At 53.6% G+C, this 24,977-nt stretch overlaps 11 protein-coding genes across 11 annotated transcripts; 5 read left to right on the top strand and 6 right to left on the bottom strand.

The window, feature by feature from the left end:
• The first annotated feature begins 13 nt into the window (after positions 1–13).
• On the top strand, positions 14–2,372 carry BKA58DRAFT_184886 (4-coumarate-CoA ligase-like protein). The gene is made up of 3 exons (XM_046165457.1): positions 14–326; positions 400–1,083; positions 1,150–2,372. The coding sequence occupies exons 1-3, from the start codon at positions 230–232 to the stop codon at positions 2,076–2,078; spliced, it is 1,710 nt and encodes a 569-aa protein (XP_046025684.1). The 5' UTR covers positions 14–229; the 3' UTR covers positions 2,079–2,372.
• A 490-nt stretch (positions 2,373–2,862) lies between these two features.
• BKA58DRAFT_458458 (uncharacterized protein) lies at positions 2,863–3,969 on the top strand (the record flags this gene model as incomplete). Its single annotated transcript, XM_046174669.1, has 2 exons — positions 2,863–2,877; positions 2,950–3,969. 2 exons carry the CDS (start codon positions 2,863–2,865, stop codon positions 3,823–3,825), a joined length of 891 nt encoding a protein of 296 aa, XP_046025683.1. The 3' UTR covers positions 3,826–3,969.
• A 133-nt stretch (positions 3,970–4,102) lies between these two features.
• On the bottom strand, positions 4,103–4,810 carry BKA58DRAFT_385886 (uncharacterized protein). Its single transcript, XM_046170411.1, has one exon. The coding sequence runs from the start codon at positions 4,643–4,645 to the stop codon at positions 4,115–4,117; it is 531 nt and encodes a 176-aa protein (XP_046025682.1). The 5' UTR covers positions 4,646–4,810; the 3' UTR covers positions 4,103–4,114.
• Positions 4,811–5,439: 629 nt separating this feature from the next.
• Positions 5,440–6,669, bottom strand: BKA58DRAFT_316456 (uncharacterized protein; the record flags this gene model as incomplete). The annotated part of the gene is made up of 1 exon (XM_046167581.1): positions 5,440–6,669. One exon carries the CDS (start codon positions 6,667–6,669, stop codon positions 5,440–5,442), a length of 1,230 nt encoding a protein of 409 aa, XP_046025681.1.
• Positions 6,670–7,873: 1,204 nt separating this feature from the next.
• On the top strand, positions 7,874–8,732 carry BKA58DRAFT_421285 (60S ribosomal protein L24; the record flags this gene model as incomplete). Its single annotated transcript, XM_046172771.1, has 3 exons — positions 7,874–7,975; positions 8,118–8,261; positions 8,448–8,732. The coding sequence occupies exons 1-3, from the start codon at positions 7,925–7,927 to the stop codon at positions 8,730–8,732; spliced, it is 480 nt and encodes a 159-aa protein (XP_046025680.1). The 5' UTR covers positions 7,874–7,924.
• Positions 8,733–9,884: 1,152 nt separating this feature from the next.
• Positions 9,885–14,092, bottom strand: BKA58DRAFT_458456 (uncharacterized protein; the record flags this gene model as incomplete). The annotated part of the gene is made up of 5 exons (XM_046174668.1): positions 9,885–10,151; positions 10,318–10,599; positions 10,655–12,624; positions 12,678–13,424; positions 13,470–14,092. 5 exons carry the CDS (start codon positions 14,090–14,092, stop codon positions 9,934–9,936), a joined length of 3,840 nt encoding a protein of 1,279 aa, XP_046025679.1. The 3' UTR covers positions 9,885–9,933.
• Positions 14,093–15,265: 1,173 nt separating this feature from the next.
• Positions 15,266–16,200, bottom strand: BKA58DRAFT_184820 (uncharacterized protein). The gene has a single exon (XM_046165455.1). The coding sequence runs from the start codon at positions 16,060–16,062 to the stop codon at positions 15,514–15,516; it is 549 nt and encodes a 182-aa protein (XP_046025678.1). The 5' UTR covers positions 16,063–16,200; the 3' UTR covers positions 15,266–15,513.
• A 36-nt stretch (positions 16,201–16,236) lies between these two features.
• On the bottom strand, positions 16,237–17,620 carry BKA58DRAFT_315756 (uncharacterized protein; the record flags this gene model as incomplete). The annotated part of the gene is made up of 2 exons (XM_046167541.1): positions 16,237–16,335; positions 16,391–17,620. 2 exons carry the CDS (start codon positions 17,618–17,620, stop codon positions 16,237–16,239), a joined length of 1,329 nt encoding a protein of 442 aa, XP_046025677.1.
• A 2,413-nt stretch (positions 17,621–20,033) lies between these two features.
• On the bottom strand, positions 20,034–20,625 carry BKA58DRAFT_385876 (uncharacterized protein; the record flags this gene model as incomplete). Its single annotated transcript, XM_046170410.1, has 1 exon — positions 20,034–20,625. The coding sequence occupies one exon, from the start codon at positions 20,620–20,622 to the stop codon at positions 20,149–20,151; it is 474 nt and encodes a 157-aa protein (XP_046025676.1). The 3' UTR covers positions 20,034–20,148.
• A 2,486-nt stretch (positions 20,626–23,111) lies between these two features.
• BKA58DRAFT_184802 (uncharacterized protein) lies at positions 23,112–24,070 on the top strand. Its single transcript, XM_046165454.1, has 2 exons — positions 23,112–23,673; positions 23,765–24,070. The coding sequence occupies exon 1, from the start codon at positions 23,153–23,155 to the stop codon at positions 23,663–23,665; it is 513 nt and encodes a 170-aa protein (XP_046025675.1). The 5' UTR covers positions 23,112–23,152; the 3' UTR covers positions 23,666–23,673; positions 23,765–24,070.
• Positions 23,755–24,271, top strand: BKA58DRAFT_184798 (uncharacterized protein). Its single transcript, XM_046165453.1, has one exon. The coding sequence runs from the start codon at positions 23,843–23,845 to the stop codon at positions 24,155–24,157; it is 315 nt and encodes a 104-aa protein (XP_046025674.1). The 5' UTR covers positions 23,755–23,842; the 3' UTR covers positions 24,158–24,271.
• Positions 24,272–24,977: the final 706 nt, after the last annotated feature.

The following is a 24,977-nucleotide window of genomic DNA, read 5'->3' as shown; positions in this document are numbered from 1 at the left end:
ACAGATGGATCGACAGCCAATCCAGACTGCAACAAGGGAGCCGAGGAAACGCGTCGCTATGAAAGGGCGATCGTGCGGCTACTCTAGCTAGAGTATATATAACCATAATATACGAGAACAACATCTTGTCGTTCCGTTGACTGTGGTGGTCATTTCTGCCTCGTTCGTCGGGCCTTGCTGGTTGATTTCGCATACATCGTGTTCGCGTAGTAAGGAGCCTGGCAGTAATATGGCTACCGTCGTAGAGAAGACGGCTGATGGAATCATCTATCGCTCCGAGAAAAGCTACCCGATACCTGACCTCGACGTACTAACTCTCCTATTCGGTATGCCCATCTCTCCGAAAGCGCCTAGCATCATTCCATCAAGCTCCTCAACTAACGATACATCTTCTCGTAGACTCCGAACACAGCCTAGCCAAACCAGACACCCCCCTCCACGTCTCAGCCGCAGACCCAAGTCTAATCCTAACCACATCGCGCGCCCGCCATCTAACCCAAGCAACATCAGCCGCCCTCCGCAAGCATTTTGGTATCGGCGCGCACGGCCCAGGAAAAGATGTGTGCTCCGTTATCTCGACCGGCCATTACCTCCTCCCTGTTCTCGCATATGGAATCATTGGCGCAGGCGGTATCTTCTCCGCTGCGTCCGCGGCAAGCACTGCCAGCGAACTAGCCAAGCAAATACAAGGCGCCAGCTCGAAGATTCTTGTCACTTGTCAAGATACCCTGGAGACTACGATTAAAGCTGCAGAGGATGCTGGGTGGGGTCAAGGTGGAGGTGGGCGCGTACTGCTTATGAGTGAGGGGAGGGAATGGTCATTGAAGATTGTTGGCAAAGACGGGAGGCCGGAGAATAATCTTATTGATGAAGGAGATTTACTGCCGTGGACGAGGATTACAGACAGGAAAGAGCTCGAAGAGAGTCTGATAGTGCTGATTTATAGCTCCGGTACGACTGGATTACCAAAGGGAGTAAAGCTCTCGCATCGCAATATGGTGAGCCAGACTGTTAGTACGGGGGATATGATGAAAGCGTGGGTGAAAGAGAAACGTCCGGACTTTGAATACCGGACAATCGCTCGTAAGTCTCGAAGCCGTGTTCTTAATACGACTTTCGATAGAGACGTAGGCTGACTTCCCACACCAGACCTCCCCACCGCGCACATCGCCGGTGTACAAGGCTATCTCATAAACCCCTTCTACATCGGCGGAACCGTATACTGGATACCACGTTTCGATTTCCCGCAATTCCTCTCCTACAACGCACTTTACCGTATAACCTTCTTCTTCACCGTTCCCCCCATCCTGCTCCTAATCGCAAAATCCCCGTTAGCAACCACACAATTCGCTACCCTCGAGTTCTGTATCTCTGGTGCCGCGCCCCTAGGGAAAGACCTCCAGTATGCGGCAAGCCAGAAACTGGGTGGTGAGGAGTGTTTTATAGATCAGACGTGGGGGTTGAGTGAGACGACAGGGAGTGCGACGATTATGCAACCGGGGAGGCATGATGATACGGGGAGTGTGGCTATGTTGCTGCCTAATATGCGGGCTAGGCTTGTTGATGATGATGGGGAAGATGTGGAAACGGGGATGCCGGGCGAAGTGCTGGTGAAAGGGCCGGTGGTGTGTAAGGGGTATTACCACAATAAAGAGGCGGATAGAGAGGCTTTCACCCAAGATGGCTGGTTTCATACGGGCGATATCGCGGAGTTCAGGAATGGGATGTTCTACATAGTAGATAGGAAGAAGGAGTTGATTAAGTACAAGGGCCTACAGGTTGCGCCTGCGGAGTTGGAAGCGGTGCTGCTCAGTCATCCGCTCGTGCTGGATGCTGCGGTTATTGGGGTGCTGACGGATGATGGGACGAATGAGGTGCCGAGAGCATACGTTGTCGCTGATAAGAGCAAGATTCGGTCGGAAGACATTGTTGGATTCGTCAAGGGGAAAGTTGCTGGGCACAAACAGTTGCGTGGTGGAGTTGTGTTCATAGACGTGATTCCTAAGAGCCCGGCTGGCAAGATCCTTAGAAAGGATCTGAGGGTTCTGGCGGAAAGAGAGAGGGGTGCGAAGCTATAAGCTGATTGATGTAACGAGACGATATTTGAAGCGTATTTAGCTTTTACATGAACAAAACTCACGAAATCGAGCTATAGGGTACCTGTGTAGCTTTGGAGGATACGACGTACTTTTGACGTACTTGGGTAGCTTTGCAGAGCAGCGAATACCTCCCGGGGCCATCGCTGACTGCTGAAAATGCACAGATGTCCCATTCGATCACCAAATTTCACTAAGCTTTGGAATTGACTTGTTTTTGACGCCCGCCTTATCACTGCCGTGCTATGTGCCCCGCGGGCAAAGACACGTTCCAAGGCGGCGGGAAGCCCGTTCCTGGCATTCCGAGAACCCTTGCTTACCGACAGCTTCGGGTTGATCACCCACACGTTCGGCGATCAGCTTCTCTACTGTGATCTTCTGCTTCGATCCTCATCATCGCATCTTGAAGGACCACCATGCGCTGATCGGCTACACTATAAGCGTGGTTGTTTTAGGTGTAATAGTCGCTCTTGTACTATGCACCTCTCTCTAGCCAACCGAACGCCGACCTTCCGTTGCGCGGACGATGCTCCGCGCCTATCAACATGGACCGGCCGTGTGTCTCCACATTGAGAAAGGGATACCTCGTAGCGTACTTCGACTGGTCCGGTCCAGGTCACCAGCTGCCTTAACGAGGCATACACGTGGGATTAGTAGGACTGACCGTGGTACCGCCGCATATGACATCACCAGAAAGCAACACCGTGTACCTTTCTCCCATCCCACCAGCCTAAGATCACCACGTCTCACTCCAACGATCAGAAACATGGCTCGCATAGCGGTATTTTTCACAAGGATATCATTAATGCTCAGTTTTAACATTTTGTTTTAGCAACAAAACCAGAAGATCCAGGATATCCTTCCGACCCTTGAGAACGAGGCAGATCAAATCGACCAGATCGCACAGATCAGAGGATGGTTTCGTCCAAAGGAAGACAGCGCGTACTACCAATTAGTTCAAGACTACCTCAATGAAAAAATCGACGTGAAAGAAGCCACGTCGCGCATCCTGGAACCCATCGATGAGAAGATCAAGGAGGCCAAACTCGACGATGTGGACTTCATGGACCTATGGACCAGTATCATTCACTCCGCAAGACGATCAACATTCCGTGGCGGCGCCCGACCACAGCACCACCAACTCATCGAACTACTCGCCGCATTCAAGGAGCATTCAATACCGGACAACAAGGAATATGACTACCTCTACAAGGAAATGACCGACTTTGGCATGGCCTGTCGTGAGGCCTTCAACGACGCGCCAGTCGCTCACGAGGGCTTCATCGAGATGGAGGTGCAAGCCTGGACGAACATGAACTACTTCTTCGCCCGTGTAGCAAGGGAACATATCCAGGATCTCTCAATGTACGCCATCTTCGCGTTACGAGAAGCTCTCGAGACACCTCCCATCGACGACCCAATGTCGACGGCCAACCAAAAGTACGATGCAAACGTCCCTGCAGCTGCAGCTTGGATAATGGAATATGGCCACAACCTCTTCCGCATGGAAAAAGATCTCACGCCCACCGATAAAAAGCAGGGCAACCCAGCACGCGGAGGCGAATTATGGAAGGGCAAAAGCGAATTCAGCAAAGAAAGATGGGCGCTTTGGAAAGAACGGTTCGCAGCGATTGCGGTTATGGAGGGTGTAAAGGAGCAGACGAGGATCCATGCTAAAGACGCGATAGAGGGCATGGAGAGGAGCCAGACGTATGAGCTTATGAGGTAACTTCCTGCAAGTCTGACGTGCTGATGTGCATTTGGCAGGTTTATGTTTGCGGAGGAAGTGGTGCGTAATGGAGATCTTCAGCGGCTTGGTGGAGGATTTCCTCAATCATCTAAGTGAGGGACTAAGCGCCAGAAGAGAGAGCATAGTGGAGTTGACGGCTAAGTATGGCTGTATCGTTGTCACAGTATGAGTCGAGGCGGGGCATGGCGATGGTGATGGTTCCGTGGTCACGGTATCTTCGCTAGCGACTCAAACATCGAATGCATTCCTCCATGGCTACTCCTCTTGCCTATGCCTTTGTGCTCGCCCCCAAAGCCTCAATTCCTGCATTCGCAACACTCAAATCCTGCTCGACGCTTCCTCCACTAACACCCACACCTCCAATCAACTTTCCCTCGAGATAGATCGGTATTCCTCCCCCAAAGACTACCAACCCGCCATTCGTGTTCTGCACATCGTAGAGCGGCGCACCAGGCTGCACCGCCGCATACAGATCCGCACTAGCATACAATCCATTGAACAGCACAGCCGTCCTAGCCTTCTTCTGCGAAATGTCGATGGAGCCGATGAATGCGTTGTCCATACGGTGGAAGGCAACGAGTAAGCCAGAGGGATCCACCACGGCGATGTTCTCGGGGATCTGGAGGGATGTAGCGTTCGATACGGCGGCATCGATGACGGTTTGCGCTTGCGTCGCAGATATGACGTAGCGCTGGGAGGGTGTGGTGCCCATGCCGTTCGTGGTGTTCATTGTTGCGGCGGCCGAGGTGACGGTGAGGAGGCTGAGGGTGGTACTCAGGATAGTGGAGAGGAAACGCATTTTTAGTTGTGGGTGGGTGTGTTAAGACAGGCTTTGTCAATAGTGATGTATGATTTCTGTGTCGATCCAAAGGAAGGCCTTGGAGATGTGGGTAGGTGGGTAGGAGGTGGGTAGAAGTAGTCAAAGAATAGGTAGATTTGCAATTCGTATTGTAATATCTTGTCTGCCGTCCCGTTCGTTCATTCATTACATACTCTGCTTATATACCGGATTCGGCCATCCCCTCCGACCTAGAACCTGGAACCATGTGTCTAATGCCTTCTCCACTTCTGCATCTTCATCTGCAGGTACGAGCCGAACCTCGGTAGCAGATCAGGCCTTCCATTCAGCTTTCAGGAAATTTCTTCGCCCGCAGCTCAGCTTTGTACAAGTCATTGCTTGCTAACGATAGTGCATCTCAGCTTCCAGAATCGTGGCGGTCTAGTTCACCGGAGGCAAAAGATTTCAGGGTGTAGTGTGCGGGGGCATGAGCTCAAGTCGTGGGCCGTTTCCGCTCGTTAGACCTATTTGGGCTTGGTCGATGAGGATGGCGGCCGGCCCGGGCGATTTAGTGTCGGATGGCAGGGACCGATCCGATGCTCTTCTCCCTCACCGTGGTTGCGCGGCTGCGATGACTTGACTCGCATTGTGCGGCGTGGGTCTTTATAGTAATCGCGAAAGATGATGGCGTGAGACGGACGTGCTGAGTATTTGAGATCTTTAGTGGCTGATGTGGATTGATCCGGGAATAGAACGTTCAAAACCTGATGCGCCAAAGTAGTGTACCTCTCGCTATGACAGACATGTCAAATTGATCATTCCTCGTACGAGCAGTGCACGTCGGTGACATGTCGTGCCAGCCGCTCGTCTGGCGTCTCTCCCGCGGGCATATGCTCGATACGTACACGACACAACCGGCATTCTGGTCTCTTTTCGCGCTTCTCCTCCATGAATTCAATCCACGCGTGTCGGATCTCATCATCTATTCTCTCTCTCGCCTCTTCATCTTCGATCAATGACAAGAGTACGCCAATCTTCTCTTTCATGCTCTCGGACTCTTCGACCTGTTTCGGTGCAGGTTTGAGCCATTCGCTGCATATCTGGTTCTGCACAGGGCCGACTTTGAAGCGCTTGAGATCGCCTGTCATGATGCTAGCGAAATGGGCTGCAAGCTCTGTGGCATAGCGCACGAGGTGGGCTTGTAGCTGTTCTCCTGTGTCCCAGAAGAGATTGTGGCTGAGCCACAGACCCATGTGCTTGATGCGGTACATGTATTGCGCGGCGGTTGATAAAGAGAAGCTACATGATGTTGATGTCTCGGTACAAAATATCATGCAGGACCAGTATGGTGGGAGCACGAGGGTCTGTCCTGGCTTCTGAATGATTGCGATGCCGTGCTGCATTTCCGAAAGGACGCCCAGGGGAACGTGTGAGGTGTTGCCATCATGCATACATTCGTATGCTGTGCGGAGCAGGTTTAGATTGGCTTGCAGCGGAGGAAAAGTGAACCATACTTTCGAGCCGGTCAACAGCGTCGTGGAGAAGTGGTGTTCATAGTACTCCAACTCGAATACCTCCCCTGATGGGGCAACGGTCATCTGAAACTCTGACTGACCCAGTATACCGTCGCATTCCCATCCTGGTATCCAGCGCTTCTTTTGGTTGAAGGTAGGCGACTGCATATGGATAACCGCGCCAGGCTCAGAGTACTTCACATTACCGATGTTGTCGAGCAAGTGCATAATGGCATTTGCGTCCTCTTCTGGCGAGCCACGCGAAGGTGCAAAACGGAAGTGATTTTCACCTCCAATGTCGCTTTTGATCGCATTCTCGACTGCCGCGGGGCTGGGTAACGACGTGAAAGTGAACGGCAACTCCCCGGTAAGGTTCGGCGTATCCCAACGAGATGGGCCAAAAACACCATCTCTGTCCTTGCGGAAGTTTCTTAGCTCGTCCTCATTCAACGGATGGATACGGCCGCCTTGAGCCATGTCGAAGGCAAAGGCCGCTCGGTGATCAGACTGTTGACGTTCAAGCTCGGCCATAACGTCTACCAGATCCTGGTCGTGTAGAGTTGAAGTAGATATGACTGTACTTGTTCGTGTAGATCGGGGCGTCGGTACAGTGACAAGACGATGTGTTGTCGGGTCAAACGTTGTATCGCCGTGTTCTCGCAACTGCGTACCGGACCCGGCGGACGCAACCGATACTTTGTGTGATGAAGGATCCATAACAAGTAACTTCAGGAAGAATTTTGTTGTTGTTGGTCTTGATGAAGTCTTATATCTACTTGGTGATTGGAATAATATTGGGCTCTAAGTTCATGAGAATTCCAGGCCTTACAGGACAAATGGAGAGAGCTCACGGTGGAACTAGCACCGAATGTTCCTGACGGGCTGTTTCATTCATTCCTCGATTAAACTTAGGGTGTAGTGGCTAGGACGTTGCTGGCTACTTCGATGATCTCTCGATGGTCTTACCGCCCACAGTATTACGGTCTGACGAATCCGGTGGTGACAGCCCTTCTCGAGCTGGTTTGGCGGTGCATCTTGCTGTATACATTCCTTTCATTGGCTCAAGTACATCGGCATGAAAGCATACGAGTGCCTTCTGAATGTACGAAGGCGCCACAAATGACGTAGGAATCACCGCGTATAAGTGGGTTGGGCGGAGTGAAAGATGGATTAGGCATCAGCACACACGCCGTGAATGATACCGTCATAGGCTCTGTTACTATCGCGTTAAGGGTGTATCACCAGGTGTGCTTCGTCGCTGTCTAGGCTCGTGATCTGAGTGATCTTCAGTTCCGCTGGTTCAGGTGGAACGACTGCAGTAGCCTGGGCATCTTCGTGACACTCGATAGTAGAGAGAGACCTGGGTACTGCATCTGGTAAACTGTCAGACGATATTGAACTCATCGACAATGATGTGGCTAATAAAGAAAGAGAATGCATTTGGCCGTGGTGAGTGATTGCTGTCGAGGCGGCCATAGACTGAATGCGATAAGAGAAGTGGACGCAACGCTCTTGTGCGAACGCATGGAATTGATCTGCGGATGCGCAAGAATCACGAGTACCACTGAGCGCTTCGCAATGAAAATCCACTGTCGCGTTGGAGTTGCATCGCGGTATGGGTGGAGGACGTTTGGTGAGGCGCGCACCAGCCACCACGCCAACGCCAAGAGGCTAGCCCGCCTAGGCTAAGCCCGCCCACAGGTCTCAACACGGAGTTGCAATATTGAATTCGCGACCGACGACAACCCCACGACTAACACACAGGTATCACGCCAACACCGCCAACATGCGTACCTACGACGATTCCTTCAGCGGTCAAAAGATCTACCCGGGCAAGGTGCGTTAGATTGCCTCTCCACGTCTCGCCGCTCGCCCCTCGGATGTCGAAATCCCGCTATCGCGACGGTAGCAAAGCGAACACCTGGCGGACGAGGATGGAACACTACAATGGGTCGGACATTCGCTGATGGCATAAACAGGGCAAGCTCTACATCCGTGGTGACAGCAAGATCTTCCGCTTCCAGAACGGAAAGACCGAGTCCCTTTTCCTCCAGCGCAAGAACCCTCGCAAGATTCACTGGACCACTCTCTACCGAAGGGCGCACAAGAAGGGTATCTCTGAGGTTAGTCGCCGCCAACTCATATACACGCCGCTGGGACATGTTTGAGAGGCAGTGAACTATGACATCAGTCTGTACTGCGGACAGACTTGGGCATGGCAAACATCCTCAGCGGCGATGTTGCTCTCATCGCAACATACATCTCTACTCCCCCATCGCGGACTGCGCTAACCACCATCTCTCCAACAGGAAGTCGCCAAGAAGCGTACCCGCCGCACAGTCAAGCACCAGCGTGCCATCGTCGGTGCCTCGCTCGACGTAATCAAGGAGCGTCGCAGCCAACGTCCCGAGGCCCGTACCGCCGCCCGCGCCGCTGCCATCAAGGAGGGCAAGGAGAAGAAGGCCGCCGCCGAGTCGCAGAAGAAGGCTGAGAAGGCCAAGAACGCCGCCGCGTCCGCACGAGGCAACGCCGCCAAGGTCAGCAAGCAGGGTGCCAAGGGTGCCGCACCAAAGGTGCAGGCAAGGACTCGTTAAGCTGGGTTCGATATGGCGTGCATAGTCTGGGTTATGGCTGGTTTTTCGGGATGACTCGGTGTTCCTTTACTCTCTGAATCTCTCTTCCGAACAAACACACTACGGAAAATGCAATGAATGGAATGGCATCATGGCTTCTTCACCTCTTTTTGGATCGGTGTACCGGACACTGTCCACATTAGCGTCTGGCGCCATAGGGCAAATGCAATACCACGTCCTCACGAATACCGGAAGAGCTTGAACTCACATGTGTATGCACAGCATGACGAAGGAGTGTGAGACATTACAACGAGAAAGCCAGGGTGAAATCATACACATCCTGCCTGGAAGAGGTAGTCCAGACAACGGCGGCATATGCAGGCATTCTGACGAGTTGCCCAGTATGTACAGAACTCAACCAAATGATTATACTACTGCGACTGATGCCATGATGTTCTCTATCGTATACCACCTCTAACATCTCAAAAACTCCCCTTGTTTGGAACATAACAAAACACACCTATCATCCGTACGCTTGATGTCAATGTATGTACTATCGTCTCCTCATTTGCGCGACACCCCCGTATGCGCAACGCTATCGTGATGTACATCGTTACAGAAGAGAGGTGGCGAACCTTCGTGAGCTAGCAGTATACATGTGTCTCGCACGCCATCATGTAGCTACCCACGAACTTGGCAGACGACTACAACAAGTTTTCGTGCTCTCCACTGCTATTTTGAGTACAGATCTTCCGTATATGGCGGCCTAACAAGTGCTCGAGTGTCAATGGCACAGTGTTTGGGTACCTCCTGGATGCTGCGCATGGTGGTCATTCATTCATTGAAAGTACCATGTATATACCACCACAGGCACGGGCGTACGAAAGTAAGTGCATGAGCGACTGTTATTATTACGTACTAGACGTTGACGTAGACGACGGGAGGTATACGTGTACAAGTAAACCAGCATCATGTCCTACAACCATCCACATGCCAAAAGAAGAACATGCGAATGAGTATCCATCTGTATCGTATTCAGAACACCCCCCCTTATCGACAATCCACCAATCCCCCATCTTCTGGTGTAAGCAAGATACCCAGATCAAAATACAATACAATCCCTAACCCCTACTCACAAGAGGGAAGAAGTATGCCATCTGGTATCCAAACACCCCGCTCCGTCATTGTCATTATCATCTTCATGTTTCTTCATCCTGGCATCCTAGTCCAAGACCTCCATCATCGAAGCTCTCTTCTCCTCGTCCTCGACCAACATGCAGCGAGCGCGGCAGACGTCTTCGACAATATCGACGACCTTGCGGAAGCTAGAGGCGGCGCCACGGGTTTGCGTGAAGCGTGCGAGGCAGAGGTTGGCGCGGCGTCCGTGTTCGAGTACGACGAAAAGCTCGATAACGAAAGTTACGGGCTTGATCTTGAGGTCTGTGAGGAGATGTGTGTGTTAGTAAGTATTTTCTTGGATTGCAGAAGTAAATAGCAGCATTACATCGCCTTACAAGTTCGGCTTCTAGCATCTCCACTTCGAAACGCCAGTTTTGCAGCCGCCATCCGCTGAACAGAAGATACGCTCGGGGTGGTGGGTACTTACGGTTGCTCTTGTCAATGCGTGCGTTGATCGAGTTTGATGCGCGATCCAGTGAGACGTCCTGAACGCCAAACCGTTGCCAGTCGCGCAGCAGGCGAACAAGGTCCTGACGAACTTTGCCACGACCAATCTGGAAGCATAGCGTCTTGCTGGCAGGCTTGATGTGGAGGAAGCGTGATAGCCAGTTCATCTGCATTTCCGGTGGACCAGTACGAGCTGTATCGTTGTTGTTGTCAGAACTGATGTCGAAGTTGGACAGAATTGAAGACGAGCTGAAGTTGAGCCCTGCAAACATGTCAGTATGAGATACAAAAGTAGAAGTAGAAGAAGGTGAGTTCACCTCCAAGTTCCATTGGCGTCTTGCCCTTTTCATCCTTAGACTTCTTGCCAAAGAAGGCGAAGAAGCCCTTGCGAGTCGAACCGTCGCTCTTCGCGGCAGCAGAGCTGCTGATGCGCATAGGGAATTCGCTTCCACCGCTAACATCGGACCGCCTCTGATCAAGTTTATTACTGTCAATGTTCGCAAAGGGCGCACGATCAGTCTTGATGCGGTCATCGAGACCCTGCCATGCCTCTGGGATCTGAAGGAGAGTGTTTGACTGCTTCTTCTTGACTTGGTTCTCCTTGTTCTCTTGGTCGCGCTCCTGCTCGCCAGTGTTGCGACGGAACCACAGCGACTTCTTCTTAAGCAGCATGTTCTGCTTCTGGAAAACGGGAGCGGTCTTGTTCGTACGTGGAGCTTGCAGATCGTGCTGTCCATTCTCATATGGTCGAATCAAAGGCACAGCAGGCACCTCATTAGTTACATTCGTCTTCAAGCTTGCACCACTGCGCTTGCGGATGTTCAGAGGCGCGACACGGGTGGGAGATCCATCGACGATACGGATTGTCTGCTGCTGCTCGGTAACTACACGACGGCCAAGAGGCCTGACGGGGTCAGTGACAACTCGACGTTGGGGAATATGGATATCAAACCCATTCCCGTTATCGACCTTCACTTCCTCCGGTATGGCGCGCAGCGGTGTACGCTCGGGAGACTTCGCTGGAGCAGATACTGTACGCTTGCCTCCAACCCCAGGCACCATCAAGCGATCGAGATGTTCAAGAACCTTGTTGAAGTGTTCAGTGCTATCATCATCCTCGTTCAGTCGTCGAGCAATGTCTGCACGTGTCTCCGCCAACTTTCGCTGCAAGAAAGTAGTGGGCGTCTCAACGGGAGTTGGTGGTAATGGCCGCTCTCCAAAAAATAGCTTAGCACTCGGGGTAGCGGCCAGAGTACTGCCTCCTGAATCGCGGGTATTGGAGAAAGAAGTAGGAGGGCTTTCATATTGCGAGGCATCGTGGTAAGCATCTGAACGAACGCTCGAGCCGACTGAAGAGCGGTTGAAGGCCTCTTCCATGACTTTGCCCAGCTCCATGCTAATCTTCCGAGCCTCCCCCTGGATGTACTTAGTAGGGCTTTCTGGCTTGCGAAGCTTCAAGCGTGGCGTCTCTGAGCTCATACGAGCCCTTGGCCTAGGAGTTGACCGAGTTTTGCTCGTCTTGATAGACGGACCATACGACCCAATGGACGTATGAGGTCTATGAGACATGTAGTCAGCACAGGATCCAACCTCAGTCTGCCAACTGCTAGTTGTCGCTGCTGAAGACCGGCGATCGCGCAGGTGCGAAAAGCTCACACCTCGCTTGCCCATACCAGCAGAGCGAGTAGTGACAGGTGGGCTACTAGGCCAGTGTGAGCTCGCGAGGGACGAACGAGACATGGAGCGTCGCTGGATCGAAGGAGCGCAATGAGATGGAGTGCTCTGGTGGGAAGGCGTGCTTCGTGAAGAGCCGCGGGACATTGCGGAACTACGCCTAGAGTTGTTTCGCAGAGCTTGAACGCGTAACGAGTTTCCTGTATGATGTCCCAAAGCTGTGGCGGGGCGAAGCTTTTCGCTGCGGCCGCTGTGTCCCCGATGAACTGTGACATTCTGATTGAGTGAAGCGTCTTCAGGAATGGGAACGATAGGCTGCCGCGAGGCTCGGTATGGGTCGTAGCTAGCTTCAGAGACAGGCGACTCGTAGAGACTGTGCTTCGAATATAGATGCTCATTGTGCAGAATCGAATACGTGGATTGTGAGCGCTTATGAGCATTGCTGTTGATTGGAAGCTCATCCATGTCCTTCCGCGTGGGCGAATGCCGCGTATTATGGTGATGATCGCTGTTGGAATGGGCTACGGTATGGTGTGCGTCCGGTTGGTAATTCTCCAGTTGATCGGTGTGATACTTTAGAAGTGCAGAGTAGAAGTACTTCTCTTGGTTTGGTCTGTTTTCAGGTATTAGCAGATGCACATGAACCCAGTAAAGGAGGTTGCTCACTCTTTACTCAACAACTTTTGGATCAAGGTCTCTTCCTTTTCGCTATGCCAGAGTGTACGCAGGTACCGCAAGATCTCGCGGTCCACGGAAGTGCGTTCGAGAATCGTCCACTCGGCGATAGCAGGAAGAGGGCCAGTCCAGTAGTCGACGTTGGCGTTCTCTCCCACGAAATTCAGCTCTTGCTGATACTTGCGCAAAAATGGGTGGTCCCAGATCTCATCGATTGAGATGCGACGGTTCGGGTCAGCGACGAGTATCTTTCCGATGAGGTCTTGGGCCTCTCTAGAGATGTTGTCGGGCATGACATACTTAGCCGCGGCAATATCGCGAAATAGGTGCTTTAGATGGCGCTCATCGCCAGAATAGTTGAAGGGAGGGGTGCCGGTAAGAAGGACGAACAGGATGACGCCACAGCTCCATACATCTGCCTTTCCTCCGTCATATGATGTAGTCTTGATAACTTCTGGTGCTGCATAATGAGGGCTACCGCAGGGTGTGGTAAGCTTCTTGCCGATAGGCTGTAACGCAGCCATGCCAAAGTCGACAAGCTTGACATTCATGGTATCTCTGTCCAGCAGAATGTTTTCGGGCTTGAGGTCGCGGTGATGGATATTGATACGATGGCAGTAGATTAGGGCTGCGATGATCTGACGGAAGATATGTACGGCGTGGATCTCGATCAAGCCATGTTGCTCGTGGATGTAGCTGAACAACTCGCCGCCTTCGACGAACTCCATTATGAGGTAGCTGAACCATGTTAGGCAAGTAGTTTGTTATCGGTGGTGTACTTACAGCTCATCGCGGTTCTCCCAGATATCATATAGGCGGACAATGTTGGGATGATCCAGGAGCTTCATGATGCAGATCTCGCGCTCCAGGCCGAATGGGATGACCTTGCCGTCGGGATATAGTGACGAGTCCTGCTCCGCGATAAGGTTGGCCAAGCTCAAAGCGCGCACCTTCTCGGCCGTAGCCTTGGAGATGATCTTTGCAGCACCATATTGCCCTGTGCCGCTGTGCCTGACAAGTCGCACACGCGAGCAGCCACCTCGTCCAATGGTTCTGCCGAGCTGCCAAGGGCCAATGTGCGTTTTGCGTCGGCGGTTCGAGCTGGAAGCATTGGTGCTCGCGTTGGAAATCTCAGAATCGCGCTTCGACTTGTGGGGACGGGCTTCGTGGGCTTGGACGGCGGACAGACGCTTGTTCTCCGGCGAGTCTTGTTCGTGACTGACAGCAAGGGTGCCGTTCGGGACTATAGAATCATTGTGGGGAAGTGGATGCGGCGACGAAGAGGCGTAGCTGTTGTGTCGCTTTCCATTGCTGCGCTGGATGCGTGGGCCCTCATTTGCGCGGTTCGTGCCGTCACCGAGCGCGCGTCGCCGCGTTGGTGGGCGGCCATGGAAGCTGGAATCCATGTTGTGGGTAAGGGCTTGCAGTGGTCAAGGTGGAAGGTCTTGAGTAGTGCAGCTGCTATGATTACGATAAAAGGGTGGAGGAGCCAAGAGATACAAGACGATAAGGTGGGTGTCCAAGAGCGTAAAAAGCTTGCGGTGTGTTGTTGGGGTAGCTGGCGTTGCTGCAGTGGGGGGTATCAGGCAAAAGCCATGACGGATATGCTGTGTGTTTTTGTTGTTGTTTATCGCTGTTGACACTGAAGGCGCTCGCCCGATCGCTTGACCGCCAGCAAGTCTGTAGACGGGACCGGTAAGGGAAAGGCGGCTAGATGTGCAATGCCAAGTGATTCTGCTCTCGCTCCGAGAAGCTAACAAGTAGATGGATGCATACAATGGGACCGGCTATGCAAGTGTCGATCTTGGTGAAGAAATGAGATGTTGCGAGGGAAGATTTGTGCACAGACGAACCGGTGGAAGCGCCATCGGATGCAAACGCGGCGGCGGCAGGAGCAACATCAACACCAGCCACAGCAGTGGCGATGAGCTGCAGAAGCAGGAAGGTGTCTCTTTCCCATGATGAGACGCAAACGAGACTTTTGGTATTGCAGTAGTAGTTGATGTACCAAGCAGTATGACCGACAAGCATTGTCATCATCCCAAACAGAGCGAGAGAAGTGAAATGACTGGCTGACGGAAAGAAGATGAGATGAAGAATTGAGAGACAAGCATTTCTTACCGACGTATCTAAAATCCGAATATGGTTGCTTCGCCTTCCTTGCGCGCATGATGCCAGGGGGTCTTGCGCGTGAGCTTGATAACCTGGCATACAACGTTTACCTCTTATATAGGCGTACTAGGCGACGATATATGCTGGAAACCGAGATGAAAGAGACGACACAACAAGGACTGATGCATACAGACAGTGGGACTTCATACCGAAGACGAGCAACGCGTCCCTCATAAGAGGTACGCATTACCTAGAGGCTGCTAATCGACTATGTTCCATGAGCTGATCGCATAGCAGTTCCGTCATGCGATAGCAGCTGAGACGAAAGCGCGTCGTAATGAAGTGAAAGCGCGTCCGGCTCCGCGATGAGGTGAAGTAATGAGAACCCTGGATGTTTGCAGAAGCGTCGTCCACATCCACGCCCGTGCCAAGCCGCCCGCCCGCACAAACCCGAACCCACTCCAGCCCCCGGAGCCTGCCGAACCACTTGTACCGGCAATGTGGTTCGCACCTCTTTTTCGCTGCACTTAACCGTCTTGCGTTCCTTGCACGAATCAAAAGCTTAATGCGGCGACCGCTCCTTCAGGAACATAATGCAGATGTTATATGCCTTACTTGACTACATGCTATCAACGGTAACAAAGGTAGGCACAATAGGCATGACTTCACCCGAATCACACAGTATTTTCGCTGGATGTTGCGCAGGGGTGTTGACTCAAGGAAGTCGTGGAAGTAGATTCACGGCATGGTGATGCGCAAAGGTGAGAATGTGAGGTAAGTCATGATATGGTATTTTTGCTGGTAGCAATGCAGTGCGCGCAATTTTGACTCCGCGCCGCAAATGCAGTCTTTCGTAAAAGCGAAGCGAAAAAGAATATCTCCGAGGTACAATTCCTCTCTGAAACATTACACCCGTAAGCAAGGTCGCCGTGGAGCCCCCCTTCCCACCCTGGAAAGCACATGCAGGCTTCCGCACCGACCGAACCATAAGCTTCCAACCACCGGTTTCCTGGTACGGTGTCCCATCTCTAACCCGAACGACAACGGAAGCAATGCGGTGCCAGCTACATACAACCATCGACAACCGAAACGCGCGTGACCAATGCAAATATACCTTCATACATACACAGAGCAATAAAACAACAAGTAAAAGGTATTCGCGATCCGCCCGAACAAAATATGTCCCGTAACTCCCCTTTCCATTCGTTCGTTTCCCAGGGTAGTCCAGTTCAGAAATAACAAATAAGCGGACGTGATAAAACATGCATAAGTCGTAACCAGAACGATGCCTTTAGCGCAGACGATGTGCGCGAGAGGAATATTGGACAGCGTATAGGAGGAGGTGAATAAGTAATACAGAAGAAGTAGAAGTGAAAGTGGGAGAGGCCGAGGATTCTCCATGGAGTAAGAAGGCCGATGGATGGCGTAGGTTCGGCGATCAGTGCTTCGAGTCTTCGATTTTAGGCGACGGAGTTTCGCGTTTGCTGTTGTTGTCGTCGGCGGTGGCTTTCCCACATCCTTTGACGAGTATGTGTCGCTGTTTATCTGTTAGTATTCTTACGATCGTTGTTAGGTAGAGTGACAAAACATACCTTGAGCGCATCCTTCCTCGAGAAGCTCTTGTCGCAGTGATTGCAAGGGAAAGGCTTAACAGCAAGATGAATCCTCTTATGCCTTTTCAGGTCGTGATTCCGGTTGAAGCTCTGCGGGCACTGGTCGCACTTGAACGGCCGGTCGTTAGCAGCAGGCTGTTGGTGTTGCGGGTGGCCCATGAAATGAGGCATAGCTGCCGCATGTCCGCTGTTGAAACCTGGCATCATCGCGGGATGGCCTCCGACAAGTGCCAGTCCACCGTTGGGGTTCTGGACGTTGGAGAAGACGGGTGCTTGGCTACCGGGGTATTGTAGTGGTGGCCTTTGCTGGTATTGATAGGGTGATTGTGCAGGGTTGTTGGAAGGGATCGAGGGGATGGAGCCCTGAGATACGGCGGGTGACATCCGATGCATGGATCCACCAGCGCTAATGGGGCTTTGTTGCTGGCTTAATGTGGGAGATGGGCCAGTAGAATAGGGGAAGTTGGAATGCTGAGGAGTACTGGCTGTGTGGTAACTATATGTTGGAGTCGGTGGTTGTGGTGGCCTGAAGGAGTCCTGGCTAAGGGCAGGCGACTGTTGTGGTGCCGAGGAAGAGACTGGTGTTTGTGCGCTCATCATCTGTTGGTGGTGGTGTTGCTGATGTTGATGCTGGGGTTGTTGATGTTGATGTTGTTGTTGATGATGATGTTGTTGTGTGGATATCGAAGGCATGCTCGCTCCGTTGGACGAAGGCGTAAAAGGTGGAAGTTGCTGGTTCATCTCATATGGTGGCGGATTCAGCCCTTTGCCCAGTGAGTCTTGTCGTCCAAGCTGGCCTTCACTGCGCGGTGGAGCAAACATACCTCCACGGGCTTGGCCGTATTGGCTCTGCTGTTGATGATGTGCAGCCGGGTACCCGTAGTGCGCAGCCGATCCCTGCGCTGGCGGGGAGTAGATGTACTGCTGCCCGTTGGAGTATGCCATTGCTGTGGAGTACTGTGCGCTGCTTGTAGAGACTCCTGATGAGCCTATCACATCACTGTGGTGTGTATTTGGCGGAGTCAAAAGGTTGCCAACGCTGGCTATCGTAGTCGGAGCCTGTGATGACTGAGATGTGGTGACGGTGTTGGTGAAGGGATATTTGTGCATGGGTGGTGGGGGTAGCTCAAAGCTGCCCAGTTGCTGGGCGTGAGGCCTCCGCGTTGCAAAGCTGGGAGGTACACCCATTGGGTCAGACCCAGGATGCATGGAAGACGGATGAGCCACGGCAGCAGCCACGTTGGCGGTTGTGTCCCGGGTAGGTCCTGATGACCTCCCTGCTTCAGATGAAGGAGGACTTGGTAGGGATTGCAACTGTGACGCTGCAAATGGTGGGGTGTAGTGCGCACCGGACCAATACAACCCACGTGAAGGCTGAGAATCCACGGAGGGCAACGAGCGATCCGTAGCTCAAAGGCGTGATGTGAGAGGTAGGGGCTCTAGTGGAGAGGAACAAGGTACAAATGATATGCAGGTAGTGGAGGGAAAGGGATCTTGTAAAAGGTCCTCCCAGTACACAAATACCCGCTCGGTCTGTGGATTCGCGATGTTGCTCCGGGTCTAGTCTCTCGTCGCGTCAGACGGCTAATGGCTGCTCCGTCCTTTGAGATGCTGCAATCGAACGAACGGCTCTGGCAATGGTACCTGCGCTGGTTCAGGCGGGCAGTGATACCGAAAAACGCACGTCTGGCCGCAAGTGCTCTCGAGAGTCTCAGTAACTGCGCGATGTTAGTGGTGCTCGTCGTCGCAGACCGTAACAGGAGGGCGTACAAGAGATCAAAAGCAGAGACTCGTGGAACTGTGGTGTTGTTCAAAACGGACTGTTCGGTAGGGCCCGGATTCCTGGTTGCGCAGACGTGGTGCTACTGAGGCTATTACACGGGATGTGTATACGATTGTTTGGGGCTAAGGACACTGAGTCGTCTACTATGACGGTGCTGGTGTTGTCGTCCAACGTTGATGGCAATGCTCCAGATTGGCTCTGATGGTTCTGCCGTTACTCGACCCAAGGTACTGGGTAGCGGTATTGCAAAATGTGGTGCTGTGCGTTGATGATACGACCCACTGATCCTTTGGCGGGCGGGGAGGTTGAGCCTTGTGAGGTGCTGGTGGTGGAGTTTGAGGCGTGTGGAGCGGCGATCACTCCTTGTTAAGCTCGGGACCTGGGCGCCCTAGAGGAGCGATGGCGGAGAATGGCTGGAACCTGGGTGGACTAAAGGCTTTGTTACCGCGAGTGAGTGGAGAGCGGTAGCCCTCACGTATATGTATGGCGGGCTAAAGATGTCAGGGTAGGTGGGCTCGCGTGGCTGACTGGCGCGCTGGGGCTTCAGGAATATCAAGGGCTCAACCAGGCGATAGGGTCCGTCCAAGCGTTTTGAGGATCTGGATCGGGATGGGAGATGAGAATTAGCTCGAGAGCACGCCTCAGGTGAGCGGGCGGGAGCGCTATCCACAGACGCACTTTGTCATAATAAGGCAACGCAAACGAGGCACGGCAGAAGTAATGCGACGAATGAATGACAAAACCACACCGTTCAGGTCCAGTTTAGAGAACTAGTCGAGCATGGGGCCGCACACAACAATGCATTGCCAGGGGGTGAAAGCACCCACCGTAGCCAGACCCTGTCCACAGGCCATCTGTCGGAGTCTGCTGGAGTGCGGGACGGCTTGGACCAGCAAAGTGGAGGAGCAGTCGCTTGCGCCGGCCCGTGAGCTCTGAGGACGTCTGATTATCTCACATCACACTTGCTGATGGGCAACGAGGAGTATCCCCGTGCCGGCACTTGTTTCGACCCTCGTCCATTATGACGAGTAGTGGCGCAAAAGGAAGAAATTGGGTAGGCATGCGGCTGCTCCCCTGACCCAGACTCGCGGCACGACAAGAGACGGGCAAAGGACAAAATGCTTTTGTCTTTCCCAAGTACCAAGGGTTAGGAGCCTACTGGCACTCTAACATGCGTTGGGACTGGCGCCAACAGGACCTGGGAGAGCCTGTGGGCGCACGGACATGGTCTGGCCCAAACAGTGCCGGGGCAGAGACAAAGCACATTCAAAGACGACCCTTACCTGGTTTGCCCAAGCTCGCCGTTGCTGGAGGCCAATCCCCGTTACTAGCAGCGCTGATCGCAGAGGTAGTCCGGTCGGTGGGTAGCAGAAGCGCTATCCAGCAGGTAGGACATGAGCGCTTCCGTCGCAGGCCTCATCACGCTGCATTGTCGCGAGCTTCAGCGTCAATCATGGTCTCGCGAGAAACAGACAAGAGGCCAGCTGGGAAGTGCTTATCCCTGCAGGGATTCCAGTTCGGCGACCTAGGCTGCGACCGTGCTTCAACCGCTCCGCGAGTTAGCTGACGACATGGCGCTCTGAACGAGCGGGCTAGCGCTAGCCGAGATGGAGCATGACTGCGAGCAGCACATGATGAAGCGATGGACTACCGTGCGCTTAAGCGGGCGTGTTTCGACGGCAGGATGAAAGAAAAGTGGGAGGTGTGCTCGAGTGTCGGATCGACCTGGCACCCGTTCCCTGTACGCGGTCATTGCTCAGTTGACCAGTTGCGGAGCAATATGAAGACAGTCAAGGCGTCATTCCGGGAGGCTGCTGTTGGCCCCGAGATGTGTAATAATGGGCCACTTGAAGGGTGAATTGTCGGGCTAAAATTAGACCTTTTGCTATATTGCCTGCGGCACGTGTGCCTCTGAACAGGCATGGTGCAATAAGCAGAGCATTCGATACCCTGCTCAACTCAATCTCTCTGACGCCAGACCCGGCGCACCGTCGTCGTACATTCTGCCTAGATGGGTGGATCTCCACGTGGAAGTGCATATTCGGTCCATTTTGCGCGCGTCTGGTGCCGTCTTTTGGGTCTTGGAATCTCCGTCGCTGCAGTGTGTGTCGCAGGCAGCGGCGTCCAGCCTCCAGCCTCTGCGGAAGCACAAGGCGCCGGCGGCTTTGCGTGACAGCTGCTGCACGATGGAAACGCATCGTGGAAGGGCTTGCGAGGCGTCAACGATGCATCTGGCGGATGCTGTGTCGTCGAAGCCTTTCCCAGCGGCCTGGTTTCGCCAGTTGGCGGAGTGGCGGAATGACATGGCTACAAGGAACTGGGGACGACTCCGCGGTCGATCGGGCTCTCGGTTGTCTGCAAGCCTGGCCGTGTGGTAGTTGGGCTGATGCCACAGACCATTGTTTTGGGGCAGCCGCTGCGAAGCCATGCCCGTTGCGCTGCGGTGCAGGGCCAAGGCCCAGCAGAGATCTCGTAGCCGCAGCCGATGGCCGGCTCCTTCAGCGCCCTCAGCGCCCGCAGCGAACTGCGAGAGGCTGGTTCGGTGGCTTGCTGCTTCTCCCCGTCTCGGGTCGCGGTAGGCGTCACAACGTGGACAGCCCCGGCCATGTGTCTGCTTCCGATGGTGCCAGGATGCTGTGGGTTGACAGCTGCTGCACGACAGAAGGTGCAGAAGGAAACAGAAGGAAACCCGTCACATTGCATCGGCATGCTCCCTTTCATCTCAGCGTGTTTTGTCCCAAGTGATGGGGTGGGCATTTTCGTGTCATCCATGGCGCGCCTGCCCAATCACCCCAGGCCGTAAGCGAGGCCTCCGCGAAGGGCAGTCGCGATGTGAAGCCGACCGGTCGTGCCTTCCTATTGCGCTTGCATCGCACATGGCAGCGCACCTCGAGTAGAAACATGCGGCATTCACTCCTCACCCACGGCAACAAGCCTAGGCCCATTGCAGCAAGCCATGCGTCGACAGCACCTAAGCAGCCGCCAGGATCGCCGTCTGGCATGGCTATCCCAGCGCCCCAGCTGCAAATTATCCCCTCTACCGGTTCTGCACGCTTTGCTGATCTAAACAACGCGCTATACGTGCGTACGGTACCCTTCAACCCCACCCATCGTCATCATCTCAGCCTTGCCAGCTCAATCTCCGCCTAGGTGCCAGCTAGATGACGCCGGCTGTCGTGATCCCACGGTACTTGGTACGTCGCCTCGTGACCAGCGACGCCAGACTTGCCCTGCACCTCACCGTGCGTGTCTACCAAACTCCAGTCCAGACTATCAACGTCCGCGGCGGTCACCTCCGCCAGTGTGGCCGCGCTAAGATCTCGCCCGTTCGACTTTACAGATCTCAGCACAAGCGTCTCAGGCGTTCGGAGTGCCCGTGGCTCCACATTCTTGGCTTCGTCACACGCGGGCTGCAAAGTCTAATCAGCGCGCACCGACTCGACCAGCGCAAACATCGTGCCCCTTCCCCGTCACGGCCCAGCCCTGGGACGGAAGTCCTGGTCCTCTAACCGACGACGCCCACCCGCACGCCTGGGACCGTCTCTCCCCACCACCCAATCCGATCAAATTACCTTTCGCTCTCGCACTCTGTTCCATCAAACCGTCGGCTACCGAGCACGGCGGCCGCGTTTGGAGCCGCATTTAGTCATTGCCCACGCTGTGCGGCACAGTTGCGGCATCAATTCTCCTCAGCGTCACTAAACTCTGTCTCGCACATTCCAGTGTCTTGGACCAAGACTACTACATGCGCCGTCGTCTTGTCGTATACTCATCGTACACACCGTACAGGGTTTACCACTCGGGGAAGTGCACTTCCGTCAACGTCGGCAATACTTGACCGGCGCGCGACTCGCAGCAAGGTCATCGTGATCTGAAATGACATCTTATGCACCCCACGTTATCAGAGTTCACAGCTTTGTGTTTGGGCTCGGCACCTTCTCCTGCGTGCTGCAGCCGTCAGCGCAGCCTTCCCAAACTCTACTACGCACATCCCAGCACCGCTAGGCCTTGACTCGCCAGACCCTGTCCTACACGGTGTGCTCAACGCAACTCTGCGTCAAAGCACGTTTGGGCTGCCCCCCATCACAGCGCTCCTGTCTAATTACCAGTTCGTGCCATCACAGCATGATTTGTCTTCACCATGTTCCCCGCCTACGCTAATCACAGCTGGCCATCCCCCAACGCCTGGAGCCTCAGCCGCCCAGTCCGCCTCGCTCAACCCGACCTCGCTCTCTATCTCTGTCAATATTCTCCGTTAGCGCTCCATCCTCATCTCCCCGAGTATAACACCGCAGAAGACTGTTTTGTCAAGAAACGCGTCTGTGCTGCGGGTATTGAGGCCATCTTTGGCCTGCTCGACTGTACCTGCGTCAGTGGTATACAGTAAAGCACAAGTCTGTGTGGCGCCGCCATCATCTACACTCCACATCGATGATCCCGTTGATCGTCCCCAGGAGCGTTGTGCTTTGCCTGGATGAGCGCGCCAGATGTCGTGTCCGCTAGGCCCGACGCCCAGCGCCCGCAAAGCCATCCCGTCCACAGGTGCGCCACGCATCCATGATGCACGCAGGGAACACCGTTGTCGAGGTTTTCCTTTGTTCGGAGCATGGCCTACTTTTGTCCTAAGCTGCTGCCGTTGGAGGCTTTCGTCCCCAGGCCCCGAGGGTCCAGCCAGAGCAGACCCTCCATGACTCGTCACTGCCCGCGCGCTTCTTTCATCAAATCGAACGAGCATACGATAAGCTGTTCACGGCAAACCCCGCTAATGCTATTGCTCCAGGCGCTGACTCGATTTTGACTGTCAACCAACACTGACGTGCGCACAACGAACGCGATTCGCCCTCTCGTACACCTACGCTCGTTGCGAGCGCACCAGCCACTAAGAAGGATCTATTCAATTCCTCTCGCTTGTCCGCGCGTAAACATTGGTGGATAACTTCTGAATTGGAGAAGCGCCAATGATGTGGGCCGATGTTCGCAAGTACGGAAACCTGCTTCCTATGCTCACGCATTTTTTCTTTGCATGTTCCAAGCCAACCATGGGTGATCCACCTCCAGCATGTTTCACTCCCTATCTTCAATCGAGGGGCATAGGTACAATCGTTTTACGTGTCCAATACCCTTTACCGCGCGTGCTACTCAATGGGGGGGCCTCCATCTCGCTTAGCGATACGAGAAAACATCAGACCATAGTGGCCTTGTGCTACAGCACCTGTCTGCATGCAAAGTGTTCTCGTCAGGCCCAATCACAATTTTCTTTACTTTTTCTCGACTGCTTTTACCGTCCTGCAATCTTCTGGCCCCCCCTCAACAACAAAACGTCCTGGTTCGCAGACTTGCGATTCGTCCGATGCGGACTGAACAGCATACACCAACTGCGAGGCATCTGTCTGATCGTCGCCAAAAAGCACCAGAAGATCCACCGGCTATCTCGTGATCCTCGAATGAGATTACCGAGATCTCGTCCTTGACTGTCAAGGTCACACAACGATGCAGATATAACAAGATGACCTTCTATCACACGACGTCAAGCTCCCAACTACTAGTCTTGTCGCTGATGCTTACTGCAGCTTACGCTCCTACCTGCATCCACTTGACGGCGTAAGCACTCCCGTCTGACAGCAATCTATGGTACGGCAGTAAGGGAAATGCGGCTATCTTTGGCCCGCCTTAGCCTGGCGTGCTTGGTTGCAAGTGTGGCTTGCCTGACTGCCAAATGCATTCGTCGTCAAGCATCGAACGTAGAGATCGCCAAGGGACGGCTCGCGCGCGTTTGGGCAGTGTGTACTGCGGGGCGAAACTGGACGAGAGAGAGGGCGTTTCCCGTGTGCACTCCAATTGAGGGCTTCGCTCGAACCACTGCGCTTAAATGTTGGGTCTGTCACCTGTCAAGCGTATCGACAGGCTGTGGTTTTGTTCTGCATTCGACCAACTATCACGGGCGGCAAACCTCAATATGCTAGTCTTCGCTGTGACGGCGGGCCCCTGACAGCTGAGGAGACCTCCGTATTGACCGGACACGGCGCCTCACCCTTTGGCAGCGGCGTACACACACCGATGGGCCTCTAGTGACGGCTCATACTGAGACCGTGTCTCTCCTTACAGACCGGATACGTGAGTTTCCGTCTGACCGATCACGTACATTTTCGGCCATCTTTTACGAGATATGCCTCTTGCTCGCTAGTCTTTGTTATCGTCGTATCACACATGTACTCAGCTTACATTGACCCAAGACGGAGTTCGGATGCTTCGATGCACCAGTGTTCTCCTTCCGGAAACGTGTACATGTCTTCAATTGCCAATATGTCACTAGACGGACTTCATTGTCTGACTGATCTCGCACTTGGTCGCTAGATGCTGCCTTTTCTAACATCTCCGGACATGTGACCTTACTACAAAATGTATCACCTAATATCCGTATTACTACGTCACTAAGTTCGTTTTCTCGGCCTCAAGACTTCCCAGACTTGAACGCGGAAGCCAGAAGAAAATCAGCAGTGTGCATGACGCTCCCACCAACACCCCTCTCGGTACGCCACGGGCCCAACCTCGAGCTTCCGTCAGGTTGGTGTCGGGGTCGGAGCGTCCCTTCCACCGTCACCGTGCCATTCCACTAGCACACGCCACAAGCTCGCGGGGTGGCAGCATAGCAACTGTCCATGCGTATATCCTCCGATGCAAAAGCTCGGTGGTGGTGTATGCGCATGGGTATCTGTGTTATGCGCATGAGTGTGGTTTACGTCATATCGCATGTATTTGTGCTTTTCACATCACATGGGAATT

This window comes from Alternaria rosae (assembly GCF_020736505.1).
Source record: "Alternaria rosae strain MPI-PUGE-AT-0040 chromosome Unknown BKA58scaffold_5, whole genome shotgun sequence".
Classification (NCBI taxonomy): Eukaryota; Fungi; Ascomycota; class Dothideomycetes; order Pleosporales; family Pleosporaceae; genus Alternaria; species Alternaria rosae.
This window is presented reverse-complemented; position numbering and strand designations above follow the sequence as displayed.

What these genes read in the sequence shown, in the direction of transcription:
- BKA58DRAFT_184802 (XM_046165454.1), top strand. Translation starts at nt 23,153, where the DNA reads ATGATGTGGGCCGATGTTCGCAAGTACGGAAACCTGCTTCCTATGCTC.
- BKA58DRAFT_184798 (XM_046165453.1), top strand. Translation starts at nt 23,843, where the DNA reads ATGCGGCTATCTTTGGCCCGCCTTAGCCTGGCGTGCTTGGTTGCAAGT.
- BKA58DRAFT_184820 (XM_046165455.1), bottom strand. Translation starts at nt 16,062, where the DNA reads ATGTTTTATCACGTCCGCTTATTTGTTATTTCTGAACTGGACTACCCT.
- BKA58DRAFT_385886 (XM_046170411.1), bottom strand. Translation starts at nt 4,645, where the DNA reads ATGCGTTTCCTCTCCACTATCCTGAGTACCACCCTCAGCCTCCTCACC.
- BKA58DRAFT_184886 (XM_046165457.1), top strand. Translation starts at nt 230, where the DNA reads ATGGCTACCGTCGTAGAGAAGACGGCTGATGGAATCATCTATCGCTCC. An exon ending in CGTACTAACTCTCCTATTCG is followed by an intron (nt 327 to 399) that starts GTATGCCCATCT and finishes ATCTTCTCGTAG; the next exon opens with ACTCCGAACACAGCCTAGCC. An exon ending in TGAATACCGGACAATCGCTC is followed by an intron (nt 1,084 to 1,149) that starts GTAAGTCTCGAA and finishes TTCCCACACCAG; the next exon opens with ACCTCCCCACCGCGCACATC.